The sequence below is a fragment of the Protopterus annectens genome, chromosome 14.part0 (genome assembly GCF_019279795.1).
Source record: "Protopterus annectens isolate FY-2018-M chromosome 14.part0, PAN1.0, whole genome shotgun sequence".
NCBI lineage: Eukaryota > Metazoa > Chordata > Ceratodontiformes > Protopteridae > Protopterus > Protopterus annectens.
This window is the reverse complement of record NC_056748.1, coordinates 75,058,114-75,071,355: the sequence shown is the minus strand read 5'-3', so window position 1 is coordinate 75,071,355 and position 13,242 is coordinate 75,058,114. Positions and strand designations below refer to the sequence as shown.

Below are 13,242 nucleotides of genomic sequence, written 5' to 3'. Positions count from 1 at the left end.
TACTGTTCTTAAGAATAGAGACTGGTGTTAATGGATATGAAGGTAGCACTTAAAACACATTGGTGTCAAAGTAATCAACACCAAAAACAACTGAGGCCAAGAAGGGTCAAGGTTGAGACTGACTTGATTTCATGCTGAATGCAACTTTACTACAAGGTCAACAATCGACCTAGAGCTGGGATCAATGCTGAAATGAAGAACAGTATTAATACCAAATAAGAATTTGACTTTTCTTAGAACTGACTTCTGACCAGGAACCTGGTTCAAAGCAAGCATGAAGTCAGCAAAAAAGTGAAGTGCCATATCAATACAAAGCCACAACTGACACAGAAGTTAAAACAGGGCAATGATAACATCAAACTAAGAAAAAATGGCTCACATGTAATAAAAAAAACAATTACGTCCTTGAAAGATAAGCTCAAAAATACCCATTTTGTATTAGGAGCACTAAGCACAACTATAACCCACAGATAAGCATGTATACCTACAGAGTACAACCTTACACAAATACAGTTCATACACTGGAGACCATGGGACCAGTTAGAAAATATTTGTTGCTGGTGTAAGTTTGCTTTACCGATGGGCTTTACTCTGGAGTAAGTCAGTTACAAACAGAACAAGTCTTTTGGAATCTGTACCTATGAGCCATATCACAAGAAAACAATCAATCACTGATACTTGAGCCAAAATAGGGCTGGTAAAAGTGTCAAATGAAGAACTAGTTCCTCTGTAATAAAACATATATACATCCATAAAAGACAGCTTCCAAAAATACATGTTAATTTTTGAAACATGAAGCACAACCTTAACCAAGAAAAAGCAATAGCTTTCACTTTTGCATTAAAAAAATGCATTCAATATCAAAAGGAACTTTAGAAAGAAACATTCATTAAGTATTCCAAGTTCAGAAATTACACCTTGGCGGAACAAACTACTAAGTACCTTCCCAGCAAGAATCTAAGAATAAAAAAACGGTGAACATCAAGTCAAAAAAGCTAAGTTTTCAAATTATAACCTTGGAACTAAATACTCCATTGTCATAAATATCAAGGAAAAGGTGACGAGAAAATATCGACATCCTGAAGAGAAATAACAAAATTCAACAAAAACTCAGAAAAATAAAAACAGTAGCCTGGGCCTGTGTACAAATCAGATTAACCTTAACATATGGCAAAAGAAGTATGGAGAAGGGTCCTTCTGTGTCAGGAATATTGGCAAAAGGGAGGACTTTGGTAACTTGGGAATGTTTTACATGCTGAGCTGACCAGGTCCTGGCAGCCTTAGCCTATGAGTAGAGAAAGCTGGACTTGTTTTCTCTTCTTCTTATTCCCATGCACCACATGCAAACCATTGGCCTACACGTCTAATGGCATCAAGCAAAGGACTAGTACAGAAGGAGTACATTCAACTCCAGTGCAACTCGATATGAACTCCATTCACAGAGTGAGCACAACCTGCAAGTCAGAACAATACCAAAACAAAAGAATACAAAAATTACATGACAACCTTATATGAAAATCCATAGGTAGCTGCAGGAAGGGCAGGCTGTCTGGTCACAAGGGAACTGTGGGAAGATAAGGACTCACTGCAAAAAGGCCTCTTTAAAGATCATGTGAAAGGGTGAGTACATATCCATTATAACTGTCTTTGTATTTTGTACACATTTGGTAACCACTGTGAAAAATTAAAATCTGAATGGAACTAAGGGCCTGATGATAATCAAAAAGCAAGGCCTCAGAAGGTCAACTCTTACAACAAGAAGATGCCAAAGGAAGCCTCATTTACAAAGTATAAATATGGCCACAGCATGAATGTCTGCAATAAAAAAAAAAGAACTGAAACAAGGTCGATACAAAACACTAAAAAACAGTAAGAAAATGATACGCAGTCAAGATGAGTTACACAGGACAGAAATAGTACTGTAAAAACACTCATTTATTGAGCACTTTTGTCCACTACCATATGGTATACAGACTTCTTTAGAAAAATGAAACCGAAAGGAATTACATAGTTAAGTACCTTATCGCAATCTTAAATAACAGACACAACTTTCATTTTGGAAAGACTAGGTGATGAAATCCTTTGTGTTAAAAAAAGGCAGAAATATTTAACAGATTCTGGAAAACTATAACATTCATACAAGACCACTTTTTCAAAGAATCACAGAGAATGTTCGTGCTAACAGTTTAGGTATATCCATGAAAGCCCCTACAGTAGTGTGGATGATTTCTGAAAAACTAATGAGGTGAACACATGGTTTGATTGTACTACCACTGGGGTGGTTTACATTGAAAAATGCCTTTATTGTGCAGCATTTTACACTGGAAAGACTGAATGCAGACTACAACAAAGGATATATTAACACTGTTTATTAAATAATCACATGCTATTAATGCAGTATACAAACATTCCATGAACTGTGATACACAAAAACACACTTTGATCTATTCAAACACACAAAGAAACACATAGAACATACCTAAACAATGAAAACAGAGTGTTACATAACATATTATTGGAAAAATGGTTTTGTTTTGGAAATCCCTGCATCCAAATGAAAGTAAATAACAGCTTCCCTACCTGGAAGGGAACTGCAATATGTTGAGTTTCCATCCTTTGTCATTCATTGCATTTGATAGCCGGAACACATCAAACACTTTGGATCCTATAGCAACCACTGACACCTGTGGCTGTCCAAAGACAAAAATACCATTGATTTTTCGTAACCTAGAAAGTACGAGAAAACAAGAAAAGATAGAATGAAGTGGGAACAATGGACAGAAGTGGAAAAAATGGCCTATTCATTACAAAATCTTTTCTGTGATTGTGTTAATTCTCATAACACTGTACAACTTTCATTCTTTGTGCTCTTTAAAAGCAGAATTCTTAGATTTTATTTTATTTATTTTATTTTAATAAAGTAAAATAAAATAAATTCATTACAAAATCTTTTCTGTGATTGTGTTAATTCTCATAACACTGTACAACTTTCATTCTTTGTGCTCTTTAAAAGCAGAATTCTTAGATAGCTGACCAAATGGATATCACAAACTAAATGTTTCACTGTCGACAATACTTTCCCAAAAGCATTCTGCATTGTTCTTTAAATTTACATATAGAACAAACTTGCATGATTGTGCACTTTTTTTCTTTTTTTTTTCTTGGTAGTCATGGCGAGGACTTAGTTGAAGGTATTTCTGAAAGAAAGAAGAGGAAAATGTAGGCACATTCCTTGTTATGGTCTACACAAGTTCCTGCATTCTATAGTGCTACTTTCTATTTACTGCAATAACACATGCATTGCAGTTTGCATTATTTATTTATTTATTTGCATTTTGTTTAACTGGAAAGTCCACTGGGCCAATCAAAGCCCATGTTCAGTGCAGGCCCTGAGGGAAAAGCTCCACAGTAAAAACAGGGGTAAAATTCATTCTATAGTGCAGTCATTCAATAAGCAGAGATACAAAGAGTAACTAAGTATACCACTCAGGAATAAACACAAAAGTAGATTAAACACACCGTTGAAAAGAGTTGTGTATAGTTCCAAAACAAGTAAAAAGGTAACGTTACATTCAAATTTCTAGGTCTTAGAATAGTAAAGAATTAAAGATAATATTATAGGATGGAGGATGGGGAGGCATCACTCATACAAGTTACTTTAAGGAGGCTTGGTATATGTCCAATTTCAGTGTTTATGGAGGCTTGATACATGTACAGTTCCAGGTAGAATATAGGTATTCGCATAATGAAGTTTTAAAGAAGGCAAGGTTTTTGGTTGTTCTACCTGATAGATGTACACCACTTCAACTTTAGCAATGGAGCAGGAGTAAAGGAGCTGACCGTTTGGCAGGTTTGGCTTATGAACTTGCAAGACTGCCCGATTCTCAAACCTAAGGGGCCTCTTTGGGAGGTAGTAAGTAAATATTGAGCTGATGGCAGGACAATCTGAAGGTTTTAAAGATCATTTTATGAGCTGCAGTTAGTTAACACAAAAATCCACATAACAGCCTACTAATTAGCCATACAGAAAATAAAAAAACACCACACAGGTTGACTCAGATGACTTAAATAACACAGTTAACAGTTTAAGCTCTTTCGTTCATTAAAAGACTGAATCAGAAACTGAACTGGAATAGAAACAAAACCCCTAATGTTTTTTATATCTATATACACATTTTTGGTGAAATATTCATATTTGAGTATCTATAATATTGCAGTGGTATTTTTATAGTACGTTTTTATGGTACTGTCTCTCAGAATTTTGGCGCTAATTTTTGAAGTTTTAAAAGGTTTGTTTTTTAGAAGGGAGAAGTATGACCTTAGATGTATTTGGGTTTAGGGCTAAGTGTTTACTGTACAACCAGGCTTTAGTGGTGCTGAAGGCCAGTTGTGTTTTTGTGTCAGCTGAACATACAATAGTAGAATCGTCAGCATATTGAATAAGGGATCCTTGAGTCATAGAACAGTAGAAATCATTAATGAAAATGCTGAATAGGAGGGGTCCAAGTATAGAACCTCTGGGAACTCCAGCAGATATGTTGAGGTATGGGGAGATAGTGTGTGTTATCATTTGACAACCTGTTGTCTGTCTTTTAAATAACATGTGAACCAGTTAAGTGTGATCAGGGAGAGTCCTATGTTAGCGAGTTTGTTTGGAAGCAAGGAGTGAAAAACTGTATTGAATGCCTTGGACAGAACTAGGATGATAGAGAAAATTCTGCGAGCATCTTGGACTCTATTTACAGTATCCATGAAAGATATGAGGGCAATAGTTACACTACGGCTGGGTCTAAATCCTTGTTGGGTAGATGACAGAAGTCGATTGCGAAGGAGAAACTGGAAAAGTTGAGCATGTATGCATTTTTCCAAGATCCTAGAGATAAGACAGAGAATGGCAATAGGATGGATGGAAGTTGGTTATATCATTGTAGTGCTAATTCTTGAATATTTGCACACACAGCAGCCCTTTTAACTCCCACCAGTCTTACTGCTTCCTTCCAACCTTGGGTCGAAATCAGTTACTCAGGCTCTGACAACCATGTTGAAAGCAGCAGCCTGCAATACACCAAGTGTAGCAGTGGAAGGTCCATACAACTTCAAATGGGAAATATGTGCATAAGACAGCAGCTAAAACACTGCAAAGCATACCTCTCAACATCTTTATTGCTTATGAATTCTAAATAAAGCAAAAAAATAATGTTGTGTCTTTCGGCTTTTCTCGGTTAGGGGTCGCCACAGTGGAACTCCGGTCCGCTAATGATTGGCAGTAGATTTTTACGTGCCGAGTTGCCAGCCCTGACGCACAACCTTCAACGAAGGTACGCCCATTTACGCACGTCTCCACACAGAAGACGCTCTAGCTGAGAATCGAACAGGACGTCTTACTGTGAGGCGACAACGCTACCGAAGGCACCACCACCGCAGTTGTAAAGCCAAAAAATAATAAAGGGATACAATTGGGGACAGGTTTTAAATATTACTTTAACTTACAGCAGGATTTGAATCAACGTACATTTTCTGAACATATGAAACTCTAATGTCCATTATTGGCAGACTATAATCCTCAGTAACTTCTCACAAAATCAAGAATTTTAGAAGGGACAAGGCACAAATATCACTCAAAATCAGGGATATTCTGCAGAAAAAAAGGGACAGTTGAGAGGTATGCTCAGGGTCTAAGGTCGCTATTCAAAGCCCTATTAGAGCACACTAAGGAACTACAACATCTACTAGTGTATGCTTTTTAAATGCTACAAATGGGCACAAACTCAATAGAATGATTTGCAGATTTTACTAAGCTAGTAGTATGCAGATTCAGAAGAGGCAAAAAAAAAAGATTGAGTTACATATCAGTCTTTCAGAAGATAAGAGACCACTAAAGGGTCTAAGGATATGCAGAGAGACACAGAACTGATTCTTATGGAAAGTGCCACAAGTGGATGGAAAACGTCCCACAAGCAGTGTATCAACACATTTTCATTCTCAATCAATCATGTTTCCATGAAGGCAAAACAAAATACAGCTCAGAAAACTATAAACAAATGTTCCTACTATAAGGAACACTACATTACAATGCTACAGTTCTCTCTACTTCTTCACTGGAAGCAACATGTTTTAAGTACATTATTTACCTCTGTAGTAGTAGACAGTGCTCAAAGACTAAGCCTGAAATGGGTCCATGCAGCTCCATGCTTGACCCTGGCTAATACAAGTTATGTCAGCAAAGGGGCCGGTAATTCTGCTGTGGCAAGACAATAAGTAACTTAGGGGAGATACAAAAGAAATCATCTCTCCATGTCTACAGCATACTGACAAAAACAAACTTCAAAAACTGATAACAGGATACAGACCACATTCACAAGAATGCCACTTTAATAAGTACACAGGATTCTTGTAAATTTGGTCGGTGTCCTGTTCTGTGCTTTTAAAACCCAGGAGAGATCCCTGAAGGCAACCACAGATTTCATCGTTATTTGCTGTTTACTGCACTTTCTTACCAGAAATTACCGTTTTATTAACTTTAACGTTTGTCCTTCTAAATCAGTTCCCTTCCCGCTGACAGTGGCTAAGTATTATCTGAATGATGTTTCACATTGGAATGAAGTTTGTTGTATAGCCTAACTGATGTCTTACAGCATTCAGTACTGTCACTTCAAAGCCTTGTCCTGTCTGATGCTGCTGTCAGTGAACTTAGCTACCCATTATTTATTTAATTAATTTCAAGGTGCTTTTCGTCCACTGCCTTGTTTTTACTGCTCTGTAGAGACAGAACTATGACATCTTCCCTGCCATGATACCAGACTTCCTGGAATACACATACAACTTGTCAGCTTATTGCATCTATTTGTACTTCGACTTGCTTCTGGTTCTGGGTTGTGACATAATGCTGCTTATGCTCTTTTCCTTCTCAGGATTTTCTTCTGGCTGGCAGAACTTAACACTTCGTGTTATGATTTTATTTATTTTTTATCACATTGCATGCACCTTATAAACCAAAAAATGTGAAGTGGCTTTAGCAACAACCACTGAAAAGGAGTCTTTCAGAAGTGCTGCAGCTGATAACACTGCAGTAAAACCACAGTCTTCAATAATGACAGTCTGCCTTCGACAGCTCCCTTAGATAGACAAACATCAAAAGAGCAACACTAATTCTGACAATCCTGTCCCTTTTTTCCATCTTAACAGTAATAGTAGTAGTAATAAAAATAATAACAATAACACTCATGTATTAACCAGGTAGACCCCTTGTTCAGGGATGACCTGGGAGCACTTCCTGGTTAAGTGACTGACTCAAGGTCACACATTAAACAAATGAAAGCTGAGGGATTCAAACCCTGCCACACAGGAATTTCAGCTCATAGTCTTAATTCTCTGCACCAACTGCCATAAGGACAGAAAGGAAAGTATGGAATAAAAAGTAGATGGTTAGATATCTTTTCCATGTTTTCAATGCCAACACTCTCCCTTTTTCTCTTCTTCTCACTTACTGAATTTTCCCTTCTTTTCCTTTGTTATTTTGCAATTCATTCCCCTTATGCTATTGTGCTGTGTCCTACAAGATTCTCAGAATGTTTGAAGTAGGGATGTTAAAATGATGCAGCCATAGGAGGAGGCCTGAAGCAGGGATAACTACTTTGTAGAGGTGCAAGTGATCACTGCTACTATCATTCATCTGGAAACACAGTAAGGTTCCTTCTTTCAGAAGCCTGATTTAAAATAGGCTGCTTGTTGGTGCCTGGATACAAGCTTGTTATGGAAGTACAGCGTTGTATGCTATGCAACTGAACCAGTACTGTCATAACAATGTTTATTGTGCAAATGTTGTTACAGCTCCTCACTATACTTCTGAGGCCAATAACTACAAAAAAAAAAAAAACAGTGATTCTAAAAGAGAACAGCAAATTTAACAATTGTTATTTACAGGGAGAACATCCCATGCACTCCCCGCTGCCCTGCTACCTCCGAGATTGCCATAACCTGGAGAAAACTGAATATTTAAAGACAAAAACAATCTCAGATACGTCCTAATTTTTTCAGCCTTGCTGTTCCGGGGTCCAGACATACAAATCTCAGAATTTAAAACTGTTAAGCAGCTTGGACTTCCAGAATCACTGGCTGCCTCTATAGCCCTCTGTTAGATAACCCACACATTACGGACATTAAAAAGACGGAACGGAACGAAAGATATCAACCATTACATTAATTACCTTTTTTTGTAGAGGCTAAAACACATTTGCACCATAAAAAGTAATACAAAAGCAGTGCAATTGATTAGTGGCTTACTGTCAAATAAGCAAGTAGTCTTTCAAAGAATAAAGCACAATTGTGTACACTTACCATAAATGTAGATGTTCGAGTGTATTCACTGTTGCAGTCATCACATTTGGGTTATCTGTCTGCAGGTAGCCCTCAGCCAGCCTGAATACCAGAGTCTTGGATTCCTGCGTCGGATGCTGTCTCCTCTTCCATGACATCAGGTCGTCAGGGGTATAAAACATGCAGCCAACGCCATTACATCAGTTTTTCTTGCCCAGATGTCAGGTGCCCCCACAGTGGGAAGCAATTATAAGCTATGGTACACCTCCAACAAAAAGCAAATACACCAGAAAGCTTAAATATACCAAACAAGAAGGAAAGGTAGAGCCAAGAGAAGACAGGGGGAGGAGGATAACCAGGACTACAACAGTGAATACACTCGGACATCTACATTTATGGTAAGTGTACACAACTGTACTATGTTCTTCATGTTTCACTGTTGCAGTCATCACATTTGGGTTGATTCCCAAAGCTAAGGAAGGGAGGAGGAAGTTAAAGAGCATTAAGGCCAGCTATTAAGCCCTGCAAAAATGCATTGGCAAACCCAGCTCTGGATTTAGAAAAAAGAGGCATGCGGTAATGCTTCGTGAAGGTATGTACTGAGCTCCAGGTAGCAGCTTCTAGGATATCCCTGGTAGGGACTCCTCTGAGAAAAGCTGCAGAGGTAGATGCAGCCCTGGTGGAATGTGATCTTATCCCCTGTGGGGTAGGTTTTCCATGGTGCTTGTAGCAAAAATAAATGCAATGGGCTATCCATTTGGAAATGGTTTGCTTTGAAATGGCCTTCCCCTGCAGCAAAGCCAACTAGCAGCTGTTCAGAGGCTTAGTCCTGTCCAAATAGAATCTAAGTTGTCTGTGCACATCCAGAGAGTGCAGTATTCGTTCTCCTTTGTTTTGTGGATTAGGGAAGAAAGTAGGCAAGTGAATGGACTGATTAAGGGCCATGCTAGACACCCCCTTGGGCATAAAGGAAGGATAGGTCCTGAGGGAAACCCTGTCTGCATGGAAGATAATGAAGGGTTCCACTGCCATTGGGGCCTGTAATTCAGACACTCTTATGCTGAAGTGATGGCTAGAAGGAATGCTGTTTTCCAAGAAAGGAATTTCAACTCTGCAGTTGCAGCTGGCTCAAAAAGAGGGAGAGTGAGCTTTTCCAATACAAAGTTAAGGTCCCAGGCTGGAGTAGGGGCTCTCCTGGGGGGGGGGGGGGGTCTTAAAATTTTAGCCCCTCTAAGGAACTGTTTTAGCAGAGGGTGAGAGAAGAGGGGTGGTTCAGTATTATAATGAGCTGAAATGGCAGAGGCATGAATTTTAATTGACGAGAAGGATAGGCCCTTGTGGAGCATTTCTGTTAAGTACTGAAGAATATGAGGTAAGCTGGGCACCATTGTGCCCATCCCCTGAGCCTGGCTCCAGGACCAGTATCTTTTCCACTTTTCAGCATAGGATTTTCTAGTACTAGGCCTCCTGGCCTCCAGGATGACATCTAGCACCTGCTTACTGAGGGATGCTATTGGGCAGCTCAAGGAATTAGCCAGGCTGCAAGGTTCATGGTTTGAAGCTGAGGGTGCAGAATCTGGCCCTCCTGCTGGGACAGCAGGGAAGGGGTCTAAGGCCGGTGCCATGGTTCTAGCAGTGTCATACTGCGCAAGAGGGGGTACCAGTGCTGGTGTGGCCAGTCTGGTGCAATTAGTATTGTCCTTGGCTTGTCCTGTTTGATCTTTAGCAGAACCTTCGAGAGGAGAGGCAGAGGGAGAAAGGCATAAACCGAGAGGCTTTCCCAGGTAAAGGACAGGGCATCCACTTTCCAAGCTTTAGTGTGGGGAGTCCTTGTGCAGATGTGGGTTCATGAGACTTCTGCTTAAGTCGTCTGCCAGTGAATTTAGCTTGCCTGGCAGGAATTGAGCTTGTAGGTGCACTTGGAAGCTCAAGGCTGTGTTCCACAGAGCCATAGCTAGTCTGCAGAGAGGGTACAAGTGGGTTCCCCCCTGCTTGTTTATGTACCACATAACTGTGGTGTTGTCTGTCTTTACCAATAGTTGTCCTGGAAGAATGCAGTCTTTGAAGGCTGTCAAGGAATTCTGTACAGCTAAAATTTCTTTTTGGTTGATATGCAGGTGCATCTGTCTCGGGTTCCATTTGCCCTGAATGCACTGCCCTGCCAAGTGAGCCCCCCCATGCATAGTCTGATGCGTCTGTTGTTAGGATTTGGGCGGCAGGGGGTAGAGTGAAAGTGAGCCCCTTGTTGTGGTAGCAGGCCTCTGCCCACCAAAGGGCCTCTGTCTTTATACAAGGAATGACAGGAATCATTGATTCCAGGTCCTGAGAATGTTGACACCACAGGCTTTTTAGATACCATTGTAGTTTCCTCATATGCAGTCTTGCATATGGAATTAGTAGTATGCAACAGGCCATGAACCCCATGGCTTGCAGAATTTTCCTTGCAGATAGCTGGGTCTTTGTGGCCAATAGTTTGAAGTAGGTTGTCAGATAAACTTGTTTCTCTGGAGTGAGGAAAGCCATCTGGGAAGTTGTGTTCAAGCTTGCTCCCAGGAATACAATCCATTGGCAGGGTACCAGGTGAGATTTCTTTTTGTTTATGGTGTACCCCAGAGAGGTTAGAAGTTTCTTTACAAATGCCAGATGTTGTAATAGCAAGTCCTGGCTTTCTGCCTAAATCAGACAATCGTCCAAGTATGGGTATATTTGAATATTTCTCTGCCTGCAAAATGCAATGGCTGGAGCTAGACATTTTGTGAATACCCTGGGCGCAGTAGATAAGCCAAAGGGACGTGCAGAGAACTGATAGTGCATTGAGCCTGCCCTGAAGCGTAGGAATTTCCTGCAAGATTCCCTAATTGGGATGTGTAGGTAAGCTTCCTTTAAGTCTAAGGTTGCCAGCCAGGCATCTTTGCCTAGCATAGGAAGCAGCTGTTGAAATGTTAGCATTTTGTATTTTGGGATTACCAGAAAAGGTGCTCAGAATAGAGAGGTCCAGGACAGGATGCCAGGAGCTGTCTTTTCTGGATACCAGGAAGTCTTGAAAAAACCTTGTCCCCTTTGTTCTGCTGGGACAGGTTGAATAGCCCTGATACTTAGAAGAGAGAGAACCTGCTGTTGGGCCTCCATCCACTGATTTGGGGGTAGATCTGGCCAACCATTTGGGGTTGGTAGGGAGTGGAAGTGGAATCTGTAATCCTTGGGAAACTATATTCAAAACCCATTTGTCCTGGGTAATAAGTTCCCAGTTTTTTGCATGCAAGGTGAGCTTTCCTCCTAAGGGAGCAGGCAGTTGAGCAGGACTTGTGAGGGTTAAGGTTAAGTCATTGTGCCATTTTTCCGTAGGGGGGGTGGTTTACTGCTCCCTGCTTTGGAAGTGGGAACCCCCCACTGCTTAGACCTGTGCGCAGTCTGAGACTGTAAGCTAGGTGGTCTGCTGTTCCTGGGTTTGGACTGAGAGGGCCTGACAGAGACTGGAAAGGACCAGTTCTTAGAAGGCCAATGTCTACTAAATCTGGGAGGCTGTACTTGTAGGAAATCTTTAACAGTTTGCATAGATTTAGCTTTTTCCTCCATCGTTTTGAGAACTTCTGCTTTGTTGCCAAACAGGCGATCTTGGTTTAAGGGAGCATCCAGTAATTTAGCTTTAACATGATCTGGCAAGTTTTGCTCCTTAAGCCAAGCATGCCTTCTTAAGTACAGACCCAGTGACAGCAGCCCTGCAAGATGCTTCTAAAGAGTCAAACCCACACTGCAAAGTATGCTTGCCAACTTGTTCAGCAGAATGCATTAAATCCTGTAATTCTTTGTGTTCAGCACAGTCAGGAATCAACATCATTTTCTGTTTAAGTATTCCCACAATATGCTGCTGGTACTTTAACATATGAAACTGGCAATTTAAATCCCTAATGGCCAAAGTGGCAGAAGTGTATACTTCCTTACCCCATCTGTCCAAGGCTCTAGAATCTCTATCAGAAGGGGTAGGGTTTTTGGCAGCAGTAACCTTAATGCCTTTTGGTCCTTGCGAAATGGTCTCTGGATCTGCAGTAGGATTCTTGAAGAGGAACTTGTGAGAGTCAGGTACTCTGTAATACCTGTCAGGTTTTCTGGGAGCTGGAAGTAAAGTGTCTGGGGAAAGGCTAGATTCTAAGAAAGTATCATCTACAATGTCCAGAACAGGAGGGATAGCTAAAGGCCTGTGTTGAGGAAGGAGTAAGAATTCCCCAAGCCTCTTTTTGGAATCAGAGTAATCCTGGCTTTTCCAGTGAAAATGCTCCCTAAGAGTGTGCAAGGTTTCACCAAAAGAAAAATCTTCTGGAGGAGAAGCAGAGGGAATGGAGTCCTCTGCATCAGAATTTTCATAGGTAGATAAGGGCAAATCCTGGTAATCAAAAGGAACAGAAGAATCAGATTCCTGATCAGAAGAATCAGAAGGAGGATCTAGGAGAGATTTGGATGTGTTGATTGTGATCCCCAAATGCAGAGCAAGAGTCAGGAAATAATCCCTGGTTTGGGAGAGTAAACACCTGGTGGGAGCAGTAAGGAGCCAATCGTCCAGGTATGGATAGACCTGAATCCCCTGAAGCCTCAGGTGAGCCGCTACCACTGCCATCATTTTGGTAAACACCCTGGGGGCTGTGGTGAGACCAAAGTGCAGGGCTCGAAATTGGTAATGATCGACTCCTAGCCAGAAGTGGAGAAACCTCCTGGAGCTTCTGTGCATTTTTATGTGATAGTAAGTATCCTGGAGATCTAACGAGCACATCCAGTCGCTCTCTTGCAGGTATGGCATGATGGACTGTAGTGTGACCATCCGGAACTTCTCTTTGGCAACTGAGAGGTTCAGGGTAGAGAGGTCCAGAATGGGCCTCAAGTCCCCCATTTTCTTTAGCACCAAAAAGAACCTGGAGTAAAAGCCCGATCTGG

At 40.7% G+C, this 13,242-nt stretch overlaps 1 protein-coding gene across 1 annotated transcript in view; it reads right to left on the bottom strand.

Annotated features, from left to right (window-relative positions):
• Positions 1-13,242, bottom strand: part of SGPL1 (sphingosine-1-phosphate lyase 1) — a 1,851,476-nt gene that overhangs the window by 170,442 nt on the left and 1,667,792 nt on the right. The window contains exon 12 of the mRNA XM_044055782.1: positions 2,581-2,727. Within this exon, the coding sequence (XP_043911717.1) occupies positions 2,581-2,727 (147 nt within the window). The remainder of the gene's footprint in view (positions 1-2,580; positions 2,728-13,242) is intronic.